At 42.5% G+C, this 24,928-nt stretch overlaps 1 protein-coding gene across 1 annotated transcript; it reads right to left on the reverse strand.

Annotated features, from left to right (window-relative positions):
• Positions 1 to 10: 10 nt before the first annotated feature.
• Positions 11 to 23,734, reverse strand: SFT2D1 (SFT2 domain containing 1). Its single transcript, XM_053296060.1, has 9 exons — positions 23,594 to 23,734; positions 23,320 to 23,461; positions 19,257 to 19,343; positions 17,757 to 17,842; positions 13,496 to 13,577; positions 11,166 to 11,201; positions 9,711 to 9,769; positions 2,858 to 2,887; positions 11 to 646 (listed from the first exon to the last, which is right to left on the reverse strand). Exons 1-9 carry the CDS (start codon positions 23,710 to 23,712, stop codon positions 607 to 609), a joined length of 681 nt encoding a protein of 226 aa, XP_053152035.1. The 5' UTR covers positions 23,713 to 23,734; the 3' UTR covers positions 11 to 606.
• Between the last annotated feature and the right edge of the window lie 1,194 nt (positions 23,735 to 24,928).

The following is a 24,928-nucleotide window of genomic DNA, read 5'->3' on the forward strand; positions in this document are numbered from 1 at the left end:
AACCTAGGTATTCTTTTAAAAATAGTTCTATTTATTTTGCAGAATCACTGATTTAATACATTATTCAAAGCACTTCTAATCACGTGTATTTTAAGTCTCAGTAAAAAAAAAGTTGGCATTTAAAATATAAGCTTAACAGAAATTCCAAGCTTTCTCACACATCCACACACTTTCCATTCTATACATTTTAGATGATCCCCATTAGATATAAATAGTAAAATATTTTATTTTACAATCATTTTAAAGATCTTGGTCTTTGGGAAAGCATATAACAATTAATGCACAAATGATAAAGATAAATAGCAAATTTGAGAGTGTTTACATGTATTTTATCTGCAACTCAAAAGACAATTATGTTTGAGCTTAAACCATGTTAGCAGAACTTGACCCAACAGTTTTAAGGCTACTATATGAGGGAAATCATTTTAAGAAGTAGCATGGATTTAAGAACACACGGGTTTTCCCGACATGCAAGGCTTTAAGTGTATATACATTTCTTTTAACAAAATTTAATTTGCATTGTTCAAGGAGGACATTTGTGTTCCTGGGGCTGAAACTGTTTGAGTAAACTTGAAGGGGAAGTAAAGCTGGCTTCCAGAATTTACTTTAACCTAGGCAGGATGTGAAGCATTTCATCACAGCATCTCTATAAAAGGGAAGGGGGAAAAAAAAGATAAATGCAACCTCTTAATATGCAACTTTATCTTAACTGCATTTATTACAATACTACTCACTTTTACACTATTCCCTAGCTATTGTGATAGCAAACTTAAGAACATAAGAACAGCCCTGCTGGATCAGGCTCAAGGCCCATCTAGTCCAGCATCCTGTTTTGCACAGTGGCCCACCAGATGCCGCTGGAAGCCACAGGCAGGAGTTGAGGGCGTGCCCTCTCTCCTGCCATTGCTCCCCTGCAACTGGTACTCAGAGGCACACCCTTGAGGCTGGAGGTGGCCCACAGCCCTCTGACTAGTAGCCATTGATAGACCTCTCCTCCATGAAGTGATCCAAACCCCTCTTAAAGCCATCCAGGTTGTTGGCCGTCACCACATCCTGTGGCAGAGAGTTCCACAAGTGGATCACGCATTGTGTGAAAAAGTACTTCCGTTTGTTGGTCCTAGACCTCCTGGCAATCAATTTCATGGAGTGACCCCTGGTCTAGTGTTGTGTGAGAGGGAAAAGAATCTCTCTCTCTCCACTTTCTCCACACCATGCATGATTTTATAGACCTCTATTATGTCTCCCAGCAGTCATCTTTTTTCTAAACTAAAAAGCCCCAGGTGTTGTAGTCTTGCCTCGTAAGAAAGGTGCTCTAGGCCCCTGATCATCTTGGTTGCCCTCTTCTGTACCTTCTCCAGTTCAACAATGTCCTTTTAAAGATGTGGTGACCAGAATTGTACGCAGTACTCCAAGTGTGGTCGCACCATAGTTTTGTATAAGGCCATTATAATGTTAGCCGTTTTATTTTCAATCCCCTTCCTAATGATCCCTAGCATGGAATTGGCCTTTTTCACAGCTGCCGCACATTGAATCGACACTTTCAACGAGCTGTCAACCACAACCCCAAGATCCCTTTCCTGGTCCATCACTGACAGCTCAGATCCCATCAGCATATACTTGAAGTTGGGGTTTTTCGTCCCAATGTGCATCACTTTACACTTGCTAACATTGAACCGCATTTGCCATTTTGTCGCCCACTCCCCCAGTTTGGAGAGATCCTTTTGGAGCTCCTCACAATCCATTTTGGATTTCACTACCCGGAAGAGTTTGGTATCATCTGCAAATTTGGCCACATCGCTGCTTACCCCTGCTTCTAGAACTCTGAGCACTTAACAGATACAGATTTCAACAAATGGTTTATCTCATAAGCAGTAGGGATGTGCACCAGCCACTCAGGGAGCTGCCAGTGGGGCAGGGAGTGGTTCCTTTAAAAAGCAGGTAAGGAGCTCTTTACCTGCTCCTCCACGGCAGTGGCTCTCCAAAAGGCAGTGTGGGGCTGTTACCTGCAGCCTCCAGCATGATGTTGACCATACAAATGCATGCCAATGCTGCACAGAGCCTGCAGAGAACAGCCCCACACAGCCTTTTGGAGAGCAGGCTCTGCTGCTGCTGCTGGATGAGAAGGTAAGGAGCTCCTTACTTGCTTTAAGCTGGTTTGGCACTTCCCAGAGGAGGTGCTGAGCTAACTTGTACATATCCCTAATAAGCAGCAATGCCAACTTTCACTAAAGCAATCTAAGACCACAAGTACGTGTACTAGGAAATAAATCCCACTGAACTCGGTGGGACTTGCTTCCAAGTAAACATACATTTTGGTCAGCCTGATCTTATGCAACAGCTTTTCACAAATGTTCTAGGCCTAGGGAAAGGAGTTATTGCCATGTGTTTTAAAAAGTGTACACTCTTCTAGATGGAAACTATTAGATCAAGTCAGAAAACTTGACTCCTGGGACAAGCATTTTGGCAAACTGAAGCTAGGATATTTAATTTTTAAAAAGAGGGGGGTGTTCCCAGCATATTAATTTAATGTTTGGTACAATCAATTGTACTGTTCTTAAAACAATGATGCTGTGTGGCATGCTGTGAATTGGGAATTTGCAAGAGTAGTCAGTTTTGCTTTTCACCACAGTAATATTTGAAGATGATATCCTGCTCTTTAAAGGGGTTATTAGCATATTTACTTGGTAAATGAATTAAAGCAGTTGCATAATCTCAGAATTCATGTAGGAGTTCAGCCTCAGTATATAATACACAAAATCTGAAAAGCTGTTTCTCACAAGACACAGTTTTAAAAACTAGTGGGATAATTATACAAGTTCACTTATTTTTGGAAGGATAAGAATACAAGGTTACTTACCTTGCAAAAGGGATATATGACAGACTGTACCTAAACAAAAAAAAGGAAGAGGAAAAGTTAACGTGCTAGTTCTCATCCTGTTTTAGCTCAAGGAAGTCAATCAGTGTAATAAACCTTTTAAGATTACAGATTATACATATTTCAGAATAGAAGTGCTTTTGAAAGAACTGGATGTACTGCCAAGAGATTCCTAAAGCAATTTCAGACATAGCAGCAAATAACTCAGTCACAAGAGGGTGCACAGACTGGCCTTATGCAAGCTTTGTTGAACCAGATATTTATTAGAAGAAGGTTTTAGTTCTATTAATAAGGTAGTAAGTTAAGTTTTTAACCACATCCATTTGAGTCTGCTTAACAGCTAATGACCCAACGCAAGTAGCAATTGCCTTTTACAAACAGTCTTCATAGCTGCATCTTATAGGGAAGACAATGGAGATAACTCCTAAATCTCATATATTTTTAGTAGCAGTTTAATTTTTTTTCAACCAAAGTGAAGTAATTTGTTTTAAAAACCTATTTAAAGCTTCACATTTCCCAGGCACAGCAAAAACACTCTCCCATTGGTTGGGTGATTATGACATCAGCACTGCTCAGCATATGTGAATCCTGCAATGTTTGGCAGAACTGAGTTGTGTGTGACTTGTTTTGTGCTGATTCCTGAAAATTACTGAAAAAGGATTTGTGAAAGGAAATTCAGGAAATCCACCATTTGTTGATTCCTGCATGAACACATGTTTCTTCACTGGTAATAAAGATTACATAGAAGTGGAGATGAGGGGAGTGAAACTGACAAGGTTAGTATCAGAGCTGGTTTTAGAACTCAAAAATCCTATCTCCCCCAAAATATCACCCTCATGCTAGTATGAGGTGGGGGGATGTTTTTATTTTAGTTGTCTCCCATTTTAAAAAATGGAGTGACTGTGCGAAGAGTGGGGGGTGAACAGTGCCTGATTCCTATTCATTTTGTCTAACTAGAAATGTCTGGAAAGAATTTCTGTCAACACTGGTGAAATCTACCCCTCCCCACTGCAACCCCAACAAAGGAGAAATCTCTTGAAAATAAAGTTGTGCCTGTCATGTAACTGTTAGAAATCTTGGGCCTTCTGGCCCTTAAAAGGAACTCAGCAGCCCCTTCGGCTTACGAGGTACAAGGTTGGAGGGTTGTAAGGGCCACATAGGCACTCTGAGGCAAAATGAAGGAAGAGGCGCTGCTAAGCAGTTGAAGCCTACATGATATAAGGGAACAGGCCCAATCTACTTCAGAGACATCGGTTAAACCATCCATGTGTAATAATGGTTGCCCTTTATTTTAAAGAGATTTGTTCTTCTGGGGGGAGGGGGGGGCAGATTTCACCAGCCCTGAAAGACATTCTTCTCAGTTGTTTCTAGGATGGAAGACAAAAAGAGCAGGGAACAGGCACTGTTCACTGCCCCCACCACTTCACACAGCTGCTCCATAAAAAAGGGCACAAAAATAAAATTAAAATATGGAGTAATAACAATACTGTATTGGACAACAAACATTTTATAACTTATTTGTACTAGTTTTGAAATAAACCACACGATTTCTCACTGAACAACATTTCTCTTGTTACTGCATCTACCAAAGATTTGTCAGTACATGCATGCATACTTTGTCCAGTGTGCCCTTGCACAGTGGTACTATACACCACTTCTGGATTTTTCAAAAATCACAGGTGTTTTTGGTCAGATTACTAAAAGTAACCTCATGCTTACCAAGCCTTAAAGCAAGACAGCAGGTGTGATGTTACAGCACAGTCAACATGGCTGCTGCCTGTTTTTGGGAGGAGGCATGGCCAAACAGGAATTTAAGCCTTTATTTCATGAGCAGAAATAAGTAACAACAAAAATACCAGATGTCTTATAATAACTTTGTGGTGATAACTGAAGAACAAAGGGTTTCTTTTTTAGGACCTCCCCATCAGTGTTCCCTCTAAAGTGTACGATGTCCGCTCAGTTAGATTTAGATCCCACTCAGGTTGGATCAGGAAGGCCCCACTCTGAATGCACGTGTGCACACACTGCCTTGATATTGCCACCCAGAATAAAACTTATTCCGCACACAGATGGAAAAAAATTAGAGAGAACACTGCTCCTCAATATACCCTTTTAAATGAGCTTCTGAATATATTTGCACAGGAGGGAAACTTCTGAATCCCAATAATCACAGGAATCAGTGACAGAAAGAGAGTGTGATAAGACAGAACCTTGATATTCTTAAGTTTGGTTACAAATGTTATTTAGAGCACTATCAAACTAGCTTTCCTTCTCAAGTGTCCTATACCTTGCATCCCCCTTCAATACACCACCAATAATCTGTTCCACAGAGGTATAGAGATTCTCATGTGCAATTGCATGCAGCCTCTTGCTGTTGCATGTGAGGATCTGCGGGTTTAAGTACAACACTTAGAAGAGGGACAGGACAGCACACCTGACATCATCTACTTACTGTTACACACATTATTAAAAACAAAGTAGCAACAGATTATACTTCTACTACTGCATGTAGAAATATTCATACTACGGTGAATATTACTGCTTTTAAACAAAAGTTAGCAAAGCAGTTTACACAGAATAATAAATACGATGAATCTCCGACCCAAAAGGGACAATCTACAAAGGAACATATATACTAGACACTAGCAACAGCCTCTGGAGGAATGTTGCACTGGGCTTGAATAGGAACAGTTGCCCTCTGCATGCTAAAAATAAGAGAATTGCCACTTCAAAAGGTGCTTCTTTAGCCTCCTGTCCCTAGTTCAGGATATCCACGGACTCCCTAGTGTTAAGAGAATAGCCTGTTTCAGGGCTCCAGCAGCACCCCAACATGTGGTTTGGAAGTTTCCATTTTTGACTCACAGGCTTGCCATTTGCTTACATGGACTAGTCAAAACTGATAAAAAGTGCTCCTGGCCACTGCCTCAACCTGAGAAACCAGGGAGAGCTAAGGGGCCAGAAGCACTCCCAAGCTATGTACCTGATCTCTCAGGGGGAGTGTAAGCCCATCCAGAACAGGCAGATCTAAACCATCTCTCGGGTCCCAACCCCCCACAATCAGTACCTCCATCTTATTTGGATTCAACTTCAGTTTGTTATCCCTCATCCAGCCCATTACTGCCTCCATGCAAGCTGGTCAAAGCAGGCTGTAGATGACCCCTCCCACATTAAATGGGGGTGGGATGTCTGAAGCAATAACTTTGCTACATGGAAAAGCTCCACTGGCCTACACTGAGCAGATGCAATGGAAGTGGAGAAAAAACATTTCTTTGCTGCCCACACCATCATGGAGTAGTCCCTAAAATGGGTTCTAGCCAGTATTCGGTAAGATTCATCACAACTCTTCCTCTAGCATCATTCCAGCCATTGTCTGACTTGTACCAAAGAGCAGAACAGGATCCACAAAGCCAGATAGGATGTTTAGGGGACAACCATGTCAATAGCCCAAACTGTCTCCACATTCCAGAGATTAACAGAGCCTCAAAAGAGTCTCCAGCAGAAGACACTGGAAACTCCAAAGGTTGTCTGGAAATAAAGCGGATTCATAAGCCTGCAGGGGCGGACCATTCTAATTGGTCCACCACCCCTACAGAGGGTAGAAGGAGCAGTGTCAAACTAAACCCCACCAGATTATGATCTATGACAAGGGAGTTATCTCAAACTCCTACACCTTCACATCATTTATTCCCTGTTCAGCAAAAACCAGATCCAAAGTATGTCCTGCCACATGGGTAAGGCCCGATTCAAATTGAGATAGGCCCATGGTTGCTATGGCAGCCATGAAGTTCTGAACCCCACTACTGGAGCCAGGGGGCTCAGCATGAACTTTGAAGTTCCCCAAGACAATAAATTTGGGGGAACCCAAAGCCACCTCTGAGACTAACCCGTCAGCTCAGGTAGGGAGACTGAAGTGCAGCAGGGTGGTCGGTACACCAACAGAATCTCCAGTGTATCTCGGAGGCTCACCCTCAAGGACAAACACTTAAAATTCTGAGATTGCCGCCTAACTGGGCACTGGGAAAGGGGAAAGGTTTCACGATAGATGTCCTCAATGCCCCCTTCCCGACCCTCAAGGTGGGGCTGCTGCAGGATCAAGAAACCTGGAGGACAAAGCTGAGGTAGACTAACTCCACCCAGCTCATTCAACCAGGTCTCTGTCACACATACCAGGTCAGCATGCTCATCCACAGTCAAACTGTGGATGAGAGATGTTTTACTGTTTACTGACTCCGCATTCAGCAGCACCCTAAGCCTTGAGAAAGTGTTCCCAGAGCTCTCTGGTGTTGCAGGATTGGGAGAAGAGCAGGAAAAAGGAACAAGCCTCAATTGTCTGGACCGCTTCCCCCTGTAATGACCTGCCCAACTCCCACTGCCATATCTTCCTCTGCCTAAGAAATCGCCACCCTCAGACTCTCCCCAGTCCTCCACTCTCCCAGACACATCCTTCAGCCCCACTGCCTCAGTTCCTCTATGTCTTCAACACCAAGCTAGGACTCCTTTGATCATACACAGAACCACAGCCATGAAGCAAGCCCCCTCAAGCCCAGGAATGCTCATACCAATCCTAGGCCTATCCACAGCAAGTTGGCCTATCTGCAACTGACAGCCCAAATGCCACCCATAGAGTTGAAGGAGGGGAAGATAATTAAAATAAGGCTTCCTAGATTAGGCAAGCCCAAAGTGAAGACCCCTCTTACCAACCCTTCCCCCACTCCTGAAGCAATCATAAGCTCCCCACACAGTCAGCCCAGAGGAGATGGCCCCACAGACCCTAGAAAAGCCAGTGCCAATAATCTTGACCGCACATAACCAAATAGCCAACCCCAAGGAAATAGCCACTGTGGGTAGCCGATCTTAAAGTCCTTCTAAACAGGCTATTGCTGTTGTCTGTACACCAAACTGCTGCTGCTAAATGTCTCTTAATACTCTGTGTTAGATATATCACTTCTACAACTTTTTCCTCTAGGTACATGAAGGCGAGGGGATTTTAGCACCCAAGGTATTACATTTCTAACCTTTTGTTTCACAACATTGTACTTCTCTAACACAACCAAGTGTTTCCTTCTATTATACCAGTTGTTGACAAGCCTTCTATGTTCTGGGAATGCTTTCCACATTGGACTGACTGCCACAGAACCACTGCAAAGAACTCAAGGGCATGTTCCAAATTGTATACTAGGTTCCTGCACTACACTTGCTTTGCCAGGCCTGGTGCCACTGCTTTGCATCAATTAGCCTGAGAATATCCAGAACTCGCCAATGGCTGGGGCGTATCTAGGGTAGGGCAGGCAGGGCACGTGCCCCAGGTGCCACTTGAAGGGGGCGCCATTTTTAAAATTTAAAAAATGGTCACCAAAAACAAAATGGCCACCACACATGCTCAAATGGCCTCTGTGAGGCCCTAGGCCATGCCAGGCCTCACAGAGGCCATTTGAGCATGCGCGATGACCATTTTGTTTTCAGCGGCCATTTAAAAATATATATTAAAAATGGCCACTGCACATGCTCAAATGGTCCCTGTGAGGGCCTAGAGGCCAGCAGAGGGAGGGGGGACCTTTGCAGGCCCCCCCCACGGCCTTTAGGAAGCCCCCCAAAGGGGCTACAGGTAAAAAATTTAATATATGTCACTGTACACATATTCAGTTTGGCACTATGTACAGATAATCAGGGCTTGTGAATACTGAGCTGAAGCTTATGAGCTAGGATTGTATTCATTTGCTCTTACTCTGCTTCTTGTGATAAGTGAGTTAAATGTGATGTCTTAATAATATGGCTATTAATGGTGAGTTTGTCTTTGAATCAGTGTGAAATCCTTAGTATTAAGGCCCACTGGGAGTTTTTTGCTCTCTTTCTCTCATTTTAACTGTCTTTCTGAAATACTAGAATATATTCCAAGCAGTGACACAGTTTGCTCTACGTATCCTTTAATTATTTTCAGAGTATCTGTGAAAAGTACAATTCTCCATTTATTTTAAAAACTTATGTAATAGTGATGCTACAATGCATAGTAGAGAATTAGGCACTTCTGTTTAGTTTTCCAAGTACACCTCCACATAGTATTTGGGTATTTCATGAGCCCCAGCATACTGAAATTTGTAGTTTTCCAGCATTTTTTGGTCTGGCTACATCCACTGCTAAATAGTTCTTGAAATATTAAAAGATTAATGAGCTTGACTTGTATTTTTCAGCTGATATTATGGTAAAGTTATCTGAAAGGTGGGTGTCAGATGTTTGGACAGGGGGCGCAATTTCAGTGCTTGCCCTAGGTGCTATTTTCCCTAGATACGCCTCTGGCTGTACACTGAAGATCAGTAGGAGAGAGCAAAGTCTTTTGGAGAAGCTTGTCTGCTATTACTGAGTTCCTCACTGTGAAGCTCCTGGTAAGCTTTCAAGGACTACCAGAATCCCCCAGAATACCATTTGAAACAAACTGAAAGAGAGTTGTGTCAGTGGCAGAGAAGTTCGCGTCTGGCACAAAATATTCCCGAGTTTAAAGTTTTAGGCTTCACGTGAAAGCAAGTGAAGTGTGTGCATGCAAGCTATGCTAAGAATTCAGTTGAAGCACAATATGTTTTAGAGCTTTAGTACTAGCTGAGCACTAAATCAAAGACACTTCTTGTTACAGGAGGGAAATCAGTTCTGGTTTTGGTATTTGCAACAAGTTCTGAAGCAGATGCAATAAGTTTTGCAGAGACCACAGAACTATCAAGAGGACTATAACAACTTACCGGTGACATAGCTTGCCAGATAATCTACATATCTAATTTTCACATGCAGAGTTTTATATGACACCAGTAAGCAACAGAGTTTAACACACCAACCAACAACAACTTACCAGGTCATTGCCAAGAATTGTAGTACGCAGAACAAAACAGCTAGTCCTTTCTTATGCCACTAAAGATAGATAAGAAACATATTTTGAACCCATTAGAACTGTTTTTAAATCAAGAGGTTTAAAATGAATTTTAGAAGCACCAGTTGCAAGTTATCCCTGATTTAAAGAGTCAAATACTACTACTGCACACTTCCATTAAGAGCGCAGCACTTATTGCTCAAACTTCAGTGATACGTGCAAACCAACCTATGCATCTTTACTTGGAAACAACTTCCACTGAAATCTGTTAGATTTATGCTCAAGTAAGTATACATAAAACTGCAGCCTTAGAGATGCAAAGATTTTCAGTGGATACCACATCCAAGTAAATATGCATATATCAGTTTACCTCTTGTGGAATTAAGAACTTTGTTTTAAGATGAAAGTTATAGTACTTACAATATTCACTTGCGCTCTAAAAAGCATGGGAACTGCAAGCTAACATGGTCATATCAACTTCCACATTATGTAAGCAGTAAGTACTTAATTCTACTCATCAATTAGAAAACAGACTAATCCTTTAAAGAAATACATGCAACACCAAGAGCTATTAGCCACATTAACTAAACAGAACCTCCATGTTCAGAGGCCATCTTATTTAATTAATTAATTAATTAGATTTATATACCGCCCGTCCGATACAGCTCAGGGCGGTTTACAACTTGATAAAAACAATTAAAAACAAACTATTAAAACACAATAAAACCAATAAAACAGCCAAAAGCCCTGAAAATCAGGGCAACAATTTAAAACAGTTTAAAACAATTAATCATTTAAAAGTCTAGAAGGCCAGGCCAAATAAGTACATATGGCAGGCCTGCTCAATTTTGGCCCCCCAGCTGTTTTTGGACTACAACTCCCACAGTCCACAGCTACAGTGGCCAATAGCCAGGGATTATGGGAGTTGTAGGCCAACATCTACAGGAGGGCCGAAGTTGAGCAGACATGTTTTCAATACCTGAAACAATGAGAAACAATGGCATACAAAGAGAATAGTGTTACACTAACCCTGCAATATACTCGGCTCCATTCTCAAAATGCTGCAAATGGTTGCTCACAGTAAATTGAAAGTTTAAAAAAATGACATGGGGCTCAGTGGGGGAGAGAGAAAGCAAGATCACTCTACCAGCCATTTTATGACCAATAGAATGTTTAGGGCTCACAATAGTGGAATGCAGTTTTTATATCCCCACCTTAACACAGGCACAGTAGTGCCTACATAATTAGGTCAATAAGATTTCTTTTTAAAGGTAAGTAATCCATAGCTTGACTGCATAACTATTAAAAAAAACAAAATTGGAGTGGTTAATGTTACACCAGTCTTACATCCAAGGACCATTCAAACTTCAGTAAAACAAAGCACAGCTTTAAGATTATCAATGCTTATGAAGCACAAAATACCAAGTCAATACTTACCGCAAATACAGCACACAAGGTAAGGATTAAAGAAAGCTGGGGAGGAAAGAAGAATGTCAGCATACAGTATGCAATTAAGCAAGGTACTGAGTAGGATGCAAAAGGGTGCCCTTCCACTCACAGAAGGGTTCTCTCAGTTCAGCACTGTGTAAGAAAAGGGCAACTATAGCTACACATGATTATCTGCTTGTGTCACCACTTGGACAACCTCTTACATAAGGAGAAGCATAAGAACTGCTATAGAACCTGCCTGTCATAGCACTGCATAAACTCTTAAGCATTTGCTGAACAATGCTAGAGACTATTTCCCCTTCTGTTCATGGCTCTTTGGACTCATCTCTATAGTTGGGGATCCAAAGCATTGCTTACACAACAGTCTAAGCAAAGCATTCGAGTTGCCAGACCTAAGTTAGCAAATTCACTCCATTCAAGGATGTTTTGTAACTTAGAATCTTTCTAGAAGTGGTGTATACTTCCACCACTTTTGTTTTCTCTCTCTCTCTCACACACGAAAAACTGATCACCATGTTTTACTGGTCAGTATGCAACATGTCAAGTTTCTAATTACAGCTACAAACCTGCACAGAACACACGAAGTTCATGGGTTGACTCAGACTGTACTTTCCAACCACCCCTGCTCCAATATGACTAAGACATGAGTGCACGTGTTTCCCAACCCAGCATTTCATTCCTTAATCACATGGGAGTCCAATTCATTCAAACTGACCTTCTATACCATATCTCCCTCTACAAGCATTCCTACTTTAGAATACTATTTGGAGCACACAGAAGGGTGCTCCAAATGTGAGAGGAGAGCTGGTCTTGTGGTAGCAACCATGACTTGTCCCCTTAGCTAAGCAGGGTCCACCCTGGTTGCATATGAATGGGAGATACTACATGTGAGTAGTGTAAGATATTCCCCTTAGGGAATGGAGCCACTCTGGGAAGAGCATCTTGACGGATATTTATATACCACCTTTCAACCAAAGTTCTCAAAGCGGTTTACATAGAAAAATACATAAATGAGATGGTCCCGTTCCCAAAGGGCTCACAATCTAAAAAGAAATAAAAGGTTGACACCAGCAACAGCCACTGGAGGGATGCTGTACTGGGATTGGACAGTTTTTCTCCCCGTGCCAAATAAAGAGAATCACCACTGGTGAAAGGGCAAGATGTGTGTGTGCTTATGTCTGAATCAAGTGGGAATGGGGCTGTACGGAAAGTATTGTCCAAACCGGCCCCGTGTGTATGTAGGAAGGGTTGCAGATGAGGTTCCATGCATGGTTATATATGGTGAATAGGCTGCAATTCAAACAGCTGTAAAACCCACACTGAGCAGCATGAAATTTATACTGTAACATGTCAGTGGATGATTTTATTTTATTTCTAATACTGAGGATGAAGCAAGACAAAAGGGTCTCAAAGTGAGAATGGCTGTGCTGTTTTCCCCACCACAGCTTCTGAGCACTGTACACAGAAAAATAGTTGCAACAATTCCAGCAGAAAGCGATTGGCTGCCTTTCTTTTTCTGTTTTGCTATATAATTGTTTTGCAGCATTGATTTTGAAAACCACAAAGGAGGGCACTGTCATTTTTAAGGTTTACAACTTTAAGTCTAAAGGCTGAATTACCACTGAATTAGATTTAATCCAGCAGAATGCAAGAATGTTTATTTTATTTATTTATTTCATTTATATACCACCCATCCAAAAATGTTAGAATGTTACATCCTAAGTTAAAATGTATCAGTTACAATTTAATATTTTGCATTTCTTACTGTAACCTAGTGGCATTTAAACTAGCATTAACTACTTCCAGTCTAATCAGCTTGCACCTTGTTTTCTAGATCACTTTTGCAGACCCATACCTATGTTGACAGATTGTGATTCTGATTGTGATCACATGGTGTGCTTCTCTTTACCCTTCTGTCTTTTAAAACACTTCTCAGTGAATATGTGATCATGTATGAAGTTATAATCCAATGTTAATTCTTGTACTTTTGTTTTAACCACCTAATGGTGCAGCGGGGAAGTAATGTGCCTAGGGAGCAAGAGGTTGCTGGTTCAAATCCCCACTGGTATATTTCCCAGACTATGGGAAACACCTATATTGGGCAGCAGCAATCTAGAAAGACGTTGAAAGGCATCATCTCATACTGCATGGGAGATGGCAATAGTAAACCCCTCCTGCATTCTACCAAAGACAACCATAGGGCTCTGTGGTAGCCAGGAGTCAACACCAACTTGATGGCACAACTTTATTTGACTTACTTATGTTTTACTGCCATTGCCAGTCATCTGAGAGGAACAGAAGAAACAGATGTAGCTTACCAGCATTACAATTGTTGCAATAAGCCTTGTTGGTTCAAACATCTTTTTCAGTTGCTTCACAGGACCCATCAAGAAGCAAGTACTGATTTAGAACAAAAAACAATGAACATTTTTAAATTTAAAATATTTATACCCCAGCCCTCCAGTACACTACTGCTCAGGGTGACTTAAAACATGAATAAAATAGATACAATATAGGGGAAAAAATTAAAGTTTAAAAAGCTCAAAGACCAGGCTAAAACCACATTTAAAAGTAACAAATTTTAAAAGTTTCAAAATTAAAAGTTATAAAGAAAAAGCTAAAAACTAAGAAAGCATGTCTACTATTAACTCAACCAAAGCAGTTTGTGTCTCTTAATCCTCATACTGCTCCAAGTACAACCTTAGATGGTGGGGGGGTGGGGAGAATCAAGTACAAATCTTTTAAAGGGGCACATATATGGGGCAGAACAGCAGCAAAGGACTCCAAATATCATTGGAGTCAACTACTGTTATAGATTTCAATTGGGAGCTAGTCCCTGGCTGAAAAGCAGGATATAAATGGGGAAAAAGTGTAGCCATTTTTTTGGTCCTTTTACCAACTATGTGCACCTAGCAAACAGTTAAAAAGTAGATTTTCTTCTGTTTTATTATTTATTGATTTGATTTATATACTGCCCTTCTAAAAATGGCTCAGAGCGGTTTACAACAAACAACAATTAAAATCAATTAACAAAATCATTTAAACTTTAAAATCACATAAGACCAACAATAAAATTTTAAAACCATAGATCTAATTAAAAGCCTGGGTGAATAAATGTGTCTTCAGTGCCTTTTAAAAAGTTGCCAGAGATGGGGGGTGCAGGGCGCTCTTATTTCAACAGGGAGCGCATTCCAAAGTCCAACAGCAGCAACGGAAAAGTCCAGGGGCAGCTACTCATTCCCAAGTAGCTGCCAAACGAGTTGGTGGCAACCGCAGGCAAACCTCTCCAGGTGATCTTAACAGGCAGTGGGGTTCATGGTGAAGAAGACGTTCTCTTAAATATCCAGGGCCTAAGTTGTTTAGGGATTTATACGTAATGACCAGCACCTTGTATTTTGCATGGAAACATATTCGCAGTCAGTGTAGTTCTTTCAACACAGGAGTAAAATGGTCTCTCCTAGATGACCCAGACACCAACCTGGCCGCCACATTCTGGACCAACTGCCGTTTCCAGACTACTTACAAAGGCAGCCCCACATAGAGCACATTGCAGTAACCCAGTCTAGAGCCCCTGGTGGCGCAGTGGTAAAACTGCCGCCCTGTAACCAGAAGGTTACAAGTTCGATCCTGACCAGGGGCTCAAGGTTGACTCAGCCTTCCATCCTTGACCAGGGGCTCAAGGTTGACTCAGCCTTCCATCCTTCCGAGGTCGGTAAAATGAGTACCCAGAATGTTGGGGGGCAATATGCTAAATCACTGTAAACCGCTTAGAGAGCTTCCAGCTATAGAGCGGTATATAAATGTAAGTGCTATTGCTATTGCTAGAGGTTACCAGCAAATGTATCACCATTTTGAGGTCGTTCATCTCAAGAAATGAACACAGCTGGCATACCAGCTGAAGCTGATAAAAAGCACCTCTGGCCAGCGCCTCAACCTGGGACACCAGGGAGAGGTTCGGATCCAGAGTACCCCAGACTGCAGACCTGTTCCTTCCAGGGGAGCGTGACCCCCATCCAGAACTGGCAGATCGAAATCATCTCATGAATTCCAACCCCGCACAATAAGTACCTCCATCTTATCCGGATTCATCCTCAGTTTGTTATCTCTCATCCAGCCCATTACTGCCTCCAGGCAGACTTTTAGGGAGGTTATGCCTTCTCCCAATTAGTTTGACATGGAGGAATAGATTTGGTTGTCATCAGCATATTGATAACACCCTGCACCAAATCCCCTGATGATCTCTCCCAGCAGTTTCATGTAGATCTTAAACATCAGAGACAATATGGAGCCCTGAGGGACACTATAGGAAAGTTCAGATATGGAAGAACAGTCTCCAAGAGACACACCTGGAATCTGCCCGTGAGGTAGGAGTGGAACCACTGCAAAACAGTGTCTCCCACCCCCAATCCCCTCAGACGTTCCAGGAGGATACTATGCTCAATAGTATTGAAAGCCGCCGAGAAATCCAAAAAGACAAACAGAGTCACACTCCCTCTGTCAATTCCCAATTGGAGATCATCCATCAGGCCAACTAAGGCAGTTTCCACCCCATAGCCCACCTGAAAGCCAGTTTGAAATGGGTCTAGAGAATCAGTTTCCTCCAAGACCACCTGGAGCTGGGAGGCCACCACCTTCTTAACCACATCTTCCAGTCATGGAAGGTTGGAGACAGGCCTGTAGTTGCTTAAGTCCAAGGGATCCAAGGCAGGCTTCTGCAGAAGCTGTCTAATGATTGCCTCCTTAAGACAAGGAAGCATCCTGCCCTCCCTCAGAGAAGCATTTCTAGTCTCTACCAGGCCCTCTATAACAGCTCCACTGCCAGATAGTATAAGCCATGCCGGGCAAGGATCAAGAGGGCAGGTGGTAGGCTGCACCATTCCAAGCAACTTGTCCCATCCTCAGGAGTTACAAACTGAAATTGAATCACATGAGAGGAGCTGCTGGACACCTCGACATCAGACTCTGTAACAGTTGTAGAGTTTGAATCTAAGTCGGCCCAAATATGAGACATTTTGTCCACAAAAAAATCATTAAAAAACATCAGTGTCAGTAATAGATGGTTCCAAGTACCAATTCAAGAGGGAAGGGGCACACATTAGCCCCTTCATGACCCTGAACAACTCCGCCAGATGTGAACTTATGGACACAATACGGGAGGAAAAGAATCGCTTCTTTGCCACACGTATCACCTGAGCATAGATCTTCAAATGTGCTCTATGTAATAATCTGTCCGATTCAAGTTGAATCTTCCTCCACTTGTGCTCTAGTCATCTACTTCGCCGCTTCAGCCCTCATAGTTCTTCTGAATACCAAGGTACCAGTTTCCAAGTGGGTCAGAGAAGATGCTTAGGAGAGATTGTGTTCACAGTCCTGGTGAGCTGATTAATCCAATTCTCCACCAGAGTGTCAACAGGGTCACCAGCAGAGCCAACACTAAATCCCTACAAGGCTTCTTGGAATCTGATTGGATCTGAATAGAGCCCCTGGTGGTGCAGTGGTAAAACTGCCGCCCTTTAACCAGAAGGTTACAAGTTCAATCCTGACCAGGGGCTCAAGGTTGACCCAGCCTTCCATCCTTCCGAGGTAGGTAAAATGGGTACCCAGAATGTTGGGGGGCAATATGCTAAATCATTGTAAACCGCTTAGAGAGCTTCCAGCTATAGAGCGGTATATAAATGTAAGTGCTATTGCTATTGCTATTGCTATCTAATAACCTTCTCAGGCTGACCATCCTAATGTCGCCCGCCCCCCCCCCCCCGCGCGGAGGTGGGACGTGGTCATGAGTCCAACCTTAACCAGATGGTGGCATGTCCATGACAATGGGGAAATCACAGGAGTCTCCACCCACAGAACACCACCCTTTTCAGAGTGAAAGTCCAGATCAAGCGTGTGACCAGTAATATGCGTCGGTCCCGAGACCACTTGGGATAGGCCCATAGTTGTCATGGCCGCTATAAACTCCTGAGCTGCTTCAGACAAATTGATCCCAAAGTGTACATTGAAGTCCCCCCAGCACCACAAGACCAGGAGACTCTAACGCTAAGTCTGAGACCAAGTCCATCAGTTCAATTAGGGACTCAGCTGGGCAGTGGGGCGCTCAGTACACCAATAGAAGCCTCATTCTATCCCTGGTCTCCAAACTTAGGTACACACATTCAATATGGTTAGACACTTTGACAGGGATCCTGGCAAGGGAGATATTGTTCTTATAGACCACAGCCACTCCACCTCCCTTGCTCCTCAACAGAGAACCCTGGACGGAGAAGCCAGGACCAGACTGGGCCACCAGCCTCCCCGAACCAAGTCTCTGCAATACATACCAAATTGGCCCCTTCATCCAGAATCAGATCATTCATGGATGATTTCAGGTTTATTCTGGGCAGACCTGGCATTACAAAGGAGCAAGATGAGGCTCTGTGGGTAGTTGGTATTGTGGTTTTAGAAACAGATTCAATAATTGTATTATGTACATTCTTTAAAAGCAGCAATACTATCCTAATTTGGCAGTTCTCTCCAAATGAGAGAGCCACATAGTCACAAATGTTCTCAACAATTAAAAATAAATAAATCCTTCTGTACCTGGATAATGCAGAAATATTGCCTAAGGTGTAGAAGACTGCAAAGAGTTTCATGCCACTACGCGGTAACCAGAGCATTGCTGTTCCCTTTATACAAAATAAAACCAGTTACAAGGTTTAGCTGTAGAGTGAGATCTATGTAAGAAGACACTTTTATTTTTACCAAAACAAAGTAACACAACAGCAAACATCTACTACATTGCTCTATTACCCTCTACTGGCAACTATATAGATGGAAGTTTAACTAACAGCCTCTACATTTTTGGCAGCAACTGGCTTAAATAGTCTCTGTAGACCCCTTATTTTAAACTGTCAGAAATGATCTTTTGAAAGGATTTTATAGTACCCCCAAGCTAGGAGTTCTGGTAAGACCCAGAGTTCTGGCAAGATCCAACAGACCCTGACAAGTTCTCTCAAATACATATCTTCATATCTTCTCATTTTATATATACATATACACATACGTATACATGGATGTGGCCTTGTTCTGCATTTCCTCATTTATAGAGGTCAGGCTGCCGAGACAATGTAGGGTCTTTTTGATGCTAACACCCATCCTCTGGAATTTGCTGCCTGAGAAGATCTGTCAGGCAATCTTCCTGTATAGCTTCTGCCAACAGGCAATTTTTGTTTCCGGAGGTTTCCCCTGATCTCTGATGACTTATGAGTGAATGCTTTGATAAATATTGTTGTTCAATATCAATAAAACCATTTATGTTTTGATTATCATGCTTAACTTATTTTATTGTAAGTTTACATTTGCAACTTATTCGGAGCTCATTTTAATGGGGAAAGGAGAGTGATCTTTTCAACAAGATAGCACAACTAGATGTGTGCGCATGTACACTATCATGCACAACCTCCTACACAGACAGGTCTTTGGGAAGGTGCAAATGACTGAAGGCCTTGAAAAATCTTATTTGGATCTAGGAGCCAACCCCAAAATATGGGAGCCAGACAATGGGCATGACAAAATTACTGGCCTTAGTGACAACATTGTAGAGTGGGAGGATAAATGGGCTTCTTTTTATTGCCTTTATGAGTAACAGATTTAGAACAGAAACAGGGCTGCCTGTGACAAATGATATTACAAAACTCTACCTCTGAATATCCTAGTATAGGTGCCATGCTTACGTTTCTAGGCACCAGGGCTCCCCGATACCTGGGATTTGTCGAACACTGTCTTAAGGGCTTCCCCACATCAAAAATTCCTTGCATATAGAGAACTTGCATGCCAAAGAAAACTAGTCTATTAACTCCTTGCACCAATGTGCTATTTTTACATGGGCAGGGATTTTTTTTAACTTGAGGAACCAGTCAAACATGCAACCTTCAGAAGGAAGTGATAAAGTACCATGAGAAACCATGTACTTTTACTGAACATGCAGAGGGCCCATTGTTTACTTGAAGAGTAAACAGGTAAACTGAACAATCTGTGAAATGTATGCTTCAGAACAGGAAGAAATGGAAAACAAGTACAAGCAAATGTGTATTTACTTACAAGAATAGAACACAAAATGCCGCCTACAAAGCATATGGCGAACCATTTCACTCGAGTACCAAAACTAAGAGATGAAGAATCTAGCACCTTTGGGTGAGGGAAGAACAAGAAAGAAATTAGAAATTCTAAGTAGAAAACAAAAGATCTTTAAGAAAACTATTTACCTATGCAAATATGTAAGAATCACAATATCTGAACTATAGTACAGCACACACATGCACACAAACATATATACATAAATACATTTAAGGCCTATTCACACAATAAAATATTTGAGTTAAGAGATTATCTGTGATGGTAGGCAGATCATCACTGGAGAGCAATGCACCGCATATTCATAAGACTATATTTGCTGCTGCACTGTGTTGCAGGAATCATCCCTCATCTGTTATATTCAAGTCCTTTTAATGGTCCCCATTATGTCCTTTGTTACCCATGTAGTAAATCCTGATCAAATAAGTGGCTTCTATTTACAGGCAAACTTATAATACTAGGCCCATTCACACATTATGTTCAACACTCATACAAGTGAACAGTGTACACAGGTACAGATCTGTATACAGGTAGGCTTAAGAACAGCCCTGCTGGATCATGCCCAAGGCTAGTCTAGTCCAGCATCCTGTTTCACACAGTGGCCCACTAGATGCCACTGGAAGTCTACTGGTAGGAGTTGAGGGCATGTCCTCTCTCCTGCTGTTACTCCCCTGCAACTGGTACTCAGAGGCATCCTTGCCTTTGATGCCTCTGAGTACCATGTTACGCTGAATGCAGGTTCCTATCTGTACAAACATCTGCACAGCAAAATGTCTGAATCGGGCTCTTGGCATTAAAGAACCATTTGTTCACAGATACTGAGCGGATTCTTGAACTTCAAGACTAACATTTGATCATAAAATTGGCCACTGTGTGTTTAACTTTCAAAGACAAATGGTTAATCTAATTGCTCAAACATGTTTTGGATTATTAGCTACATTATGTTCCTGGGGTGGGAGTGGGAAGGAAGGGAAAGAAGCAGGAGAGAAAGAGAAAGCAGACACACATTTGGAAAAAAGTGCACCTTAAAATAGAGCAGTTACATTATTTAGGGGGTATCCTTTTTCCCAGTACTCTTGCACTTTCAGTTTTGTCCCTTCCCCTATACTGCATTATTTCTTCTGAGTTGCCCGAATCCCACTTCAGAATCACAAAGTAGCTAACAATACAAAATGGTTGCTTATTACAAGACTGGTAGTTCTAGGACAGAGCACTTTGTGTTTATATGAAAAGGAAGTGTTCTTGTTTGCTTACAGTACAACTCCACATTCTTTAAGAACTGAACAAGTTGCCAAACTCAGGTAGTTAAGAATAGGAGGTGGGAACTGCAGATGATCCTCCTAGTGGTATACAAGATAGCATCTCCTGGAGCCAATGCCCAGATGCCACTACCCCAAGAAAACCTGCAATTTCTGGTCCCCAGCATCAAAACCATGGTGATGACCTATTGCGCCATTAATTTATAATATTTAAACTGAAGGTAAGATTTTTCAATGATTTTTTATTTACCTAGAAAAGTAAGCTCTCTCACAGGTGATAGAGAACTATTGCTTTGGTTTAAAATTATAGTATGAATCCAGAATTGTACAAGTGGAAGGCTATCCAAAAGAACCTCCCCAGCCCACAGCAGCGCTCTGCGCTTCCAAAGCCTCTTCTGGAAGCACCCCCTGAAGGGGATGGAGCACAGGAAGCTGAAGGGGGACAGAAGCCCCTATGACCCTCAGAAGAGGCTTTTAAGTGAGCCCAGGGTGCTGCAGTGTGGAAGACGGGATGGGAAGTTCCTTTGCATGAACATCTTTTCACAAGTGCAACTCTGGATATAACCCTAAGCGTAGACTCAATGTGTTTGTACTTTTAATTTTATTAAGTTAATTTACATTTTAAACATGTTTTTTAAAATAGATTTTTTTAATCCACCCTGCTGGAGAGGAGCACAAGCAGTGGTAACCACATAGAATGGCTATCTACCAAGGTCAGTCAGAATTTGCAGACCCTGGTTGCCTTCGTTCTACCATGTTATTGCCGGCCTGCTCACCCTAGCCTGTGCTTAGGAGAAGGACTGATACCAGAATGAATCTGACATGTACAGTTGATCTGCCCAATCCCCACCCTTAGTTCTTACAACTCATATCAAAACTCAGACATTATTATAGGAATCGGCACAACGACCAAGCACAAACTACTGAAAATCTTCTTCCCTGTTCACAGCAATAAATAGTGAAGCTTCAGAAATGTGATGGTGTGCAACTCACCTTGTCCAATCCAAATCTTTATCCTTATATAGGCAGCAAGGGGGGAAAAATACAAACAATTCAACCATCACACTAACAAGTGAGACAGCAGACACCTCTCTCATTCATGGATTTGGAAGTCCACTTTGAAAACCTTAAACGCCTTGGAATATCACAAGGAAACATACTTCCATACAAAGTGTTGCAAAGCTTGTTATTGTGGCCTGGGTCTTTTTAAAATCTCTGTACAGCACCTAGAAGATTTGTTGGTGTGTTATAACAAAACATTTAAACCACAGCTTCAAATATGTAGAGAAAAGCAGAAATTGACATTTTATGAGAGGAAGAAGAGCCGTACTCAGATGGAAGTCTGATCAAGGTACAGAATGACACAGTAGACATAGTTGTGCTGAGACTACAAACAAAGGTAAGTACAAAAGTGTTCAATTATTTCTGAAATGACAAACAAAGAGGTTTTGGTCCTAATCACTTGTTAATACCACCTATGTTTTTTTTCCTTTTTAGTTAGCAGATGTCCTAATTTCCCCCACTTAGAACCGTCACACGCAAGCAAGAGCTTTACTTCTAAATATGATCCAACAGTGCTTCAGTTACACAACTGTACAAGGGGCCACTGTGGCCTAGATCATGTCAAATGCACATTCCTATCTATTAGTCTTGTTAATGATAAGACACAAAAGTTAACTTGAAGCAGCATGTAATATGTGCATTGCTCTTATTCCTTTTGCAGCACAAACCACTTTGAGCATGTGTGTATTATTTTTACATATATAAAGAAGTCTAGTATAAAAAACTTTCAATAGTCACCTACAGATTGACACCAATTCCTGGAAACTCCAGATCAGTCCTGGAGGCTTGCCAATCTTAATGCCATTTCCTAAAATCATATTTCACAATGTAATGTGTGAAATACATTTCATGGAGTGGGGATGGAAGGAAGTCACGTTGTCCATTCTGGTTAGACGTAAGATAGAGATTGAAGCCCAAATCCATATTAGTGCTTATGGGGAGGAGAGCTGGTCTAGTGGTAGCAAGCATTAATTGTCTCCTTTGCTAAGCAGGGTCTGCCCTGGTTGCATATGAAAGGAAGACTAGAAGTGCAAGCACTGTAAGATATTCTCCATAGAGCAGGGTTTCTTAACCTTGGGCCTCCAGATGTTGCTGGACATCATCATCCTCAGCCACAAAGGCCATGTCTGGGGATGATGGGAGTTGTAGTCCAACAAAATCTGCAGGCCCAAGGTTAAGAAACCCTGCCTTAGAGGAAGGGCTGCCATGGGAAAAGCATCTGCATGCTTGCATGCAGAATGTTCCAAGAATATTCCTGGCATCTCTAAGGCAGGACTGAGAGAGATTCCTGCCTGCAACCTTGGAGTAACCACTGCCAGCCTGTGTAGACAAAACTGAGCTGGATGGTCCAATGGTCTGACTTGGTATATGGCAGCTTCCTATATTCCTAACCAGGTGGCAATGCAGCCTAATCCTACGCATGCTTCCCTACTAACTAGGCAAGAAGGAACCCTGTAAAGTTGTGGCTTTCTTATATTCAACAAGGGGAAAGCAACTGTCCCTATTCACTGCATCCCTCCATTTGCTCTTACTGGTGTCTTCTGCGTCTGCGTTTTGGATTGTAAACCCTTTAGGGGACAAAATGGGTTTTTGTCCCACCCCACACCTCTTCGAGACCTTTAAAAAACAGAATACGGGAAGAGAAAACTGACTGAAGAGAGCAGGCACGACGACGCTTGCTTGCTTGCTCCCCATCCTGAGAGTCCTACCTGCGCTGTCAGACCTTGTTCCTCGTCATCCTGCCCACTGAGCACCCGCCGGAGCTTCTCCATCGCCCCGAGCACCGCCAAAAGCTGCTCACTCTCCGATTCACCCGCTTGGCTCGCCAAGGGAGTCCGCTGATACGATCCTCTGACCCGCCCCGAAAGAGAGCGCCAATCCGGAAGTCAAGAGAGGAGGAAAAACCGGAAATACCATTATCCCGTTGGGGTCAACTAACCGTCATGATTCCGCCCGCCCAACCACTGTATCTCCGAATCTCACCTGCCATAGCCCCACCCTCGAGTCCTCTTCGGCCTCAGAGCAGCCACAACGAGAGGGAGTTTATGCATATGACGTACTTCCGGTTCAATTGCAATGCCGCCATTTGCGGGGTCAGACATCAATCTCTCTCTCTTTCTTTGTGGAATGGATGATGACGCCATGGCTTGACGTACCCAGAGAGAAGGAAATATTTACGCACAAAACTCTCTTCCGTTCCGGTTCAGTTTCATTGCCGCCATGAGAGAGGCAGGACCTCAATGCAACACTGAGCAGGGTCTACTTCCAAATCTCTGTGGGATCCTAATCCCTTTTCCTTCTAATAGTTACCGATTAATTGGTTGGTTGATTGAGTGCCGTCAAGTTGGTGTCGACTCTTAGCGACCACATAGATAGATTCTCTCTACGGAAGCCCCTACATATTACGTCTTCTAGTGCACAAGAATGGACGCTTAGTGCCTCCTTTAATACGAGAGGCTCTGATTCCCATTAGTTTCAATGGAAATCCATCCTCATCGGATATTTTGGCGCTAATAATAATAAATAAATGAAATGAAATAAATGAATGTGCATGTGCAGAACGAAGTTGATTTTTAAAAAATCAGAAGAATTTAAACACAGTGTCTCTGGGTAAATTACTAAGATACAAACAGAAGATGTGGAAATAATTGCCACACAGAAGGGCTGTTCACACGATCATTATTAGGGTAGGGGAAGCCTCCAACCCTAATTTGGGTCCTTCTTAAATCTAGATTGGATTGCTGTGACACACTCTCTGTGGAGCTGGTTTACTGAAACACCTTCAGAAACTCCAGGAGGGCCAGAACACAGCTGTGAGAGAAGTCTTGATCAGGGCAAGACTCAAGAGAGCAGATTACACCAATCCTTTACAAGCTGCACTGGTTACCAATTTGTTTCCAGACACAATTCATGGTGCTAGTTATACCTATAAAGCCCTAATGGCTTAGGGCTAAGATATTTAAAGAACCATCTTCTCTCATAGGAATCGACCCAGCCCATAAAAACCCATAGGGACGGTCTCCTGTGTGTTCTCTCTACCTTGCTTGTTCACTCCTCTTGGTTGCATCCAACTGGCTTGGGAGATGGTGGAATGTGAGATTGAGAAGAAGCAAGCAGGCAAAATGGGGGCAGGTTGTGCCCTCCTCCTGGTCTCATTGGTCTATCACCTGCCTGAGCCAGATGGGCAGAACCAGCAAGAAGACAGAAACTACCCCCGCCTTGCTTGCTCACTCTTCTTCCTGGTCACATCCATGCATTGGGTTGGCTCAGGCAGCATGGATGCTTAAGTTTCCAGATGGCATGGTGAACCGGCTCCTG

The sequence above is a fragment of the Hemicordylus capensis genome, chromosome 1 (assembly GCF_027244095.1).
Source record: "Hemicordylus capensis ecotype Gifberg chromosome 1, rHemCap1.1.pri, whole genome shotgun sequence".
Lineage (NCBI taxonomy): Eukaryota > Metazoa > Chordata > Lepidosauria > Squamata > Cordylidae > Hemicordylus > Hemicordylus capensis.

Excerpts from the sequence above, each read along its gene's own strand:
- SFT2D1 (XM_053296060.1), bottom strand. The coding sequence starts at position 23,712 with ATGTCTGACCCCGCAAATGGCGGCATTGCAATTGAACCGGAAGTACGT. Across the intron at positions 23,462-23,593 it reads CGAGGGTGGGGCTATGGCAG|AGGATCGTATCAGCGGACTC; the intron begins GTGAGATTCGGA and ends GGGGCGGGTCAG. Across the intron at positions 17,843-19,256 it reads GCATTTTGTGTTCTATTCTT|GGAACAGCAATGCTCTGGTT; the intron begins GTAAGTAAATAC and ends TTTTGTATAAAG.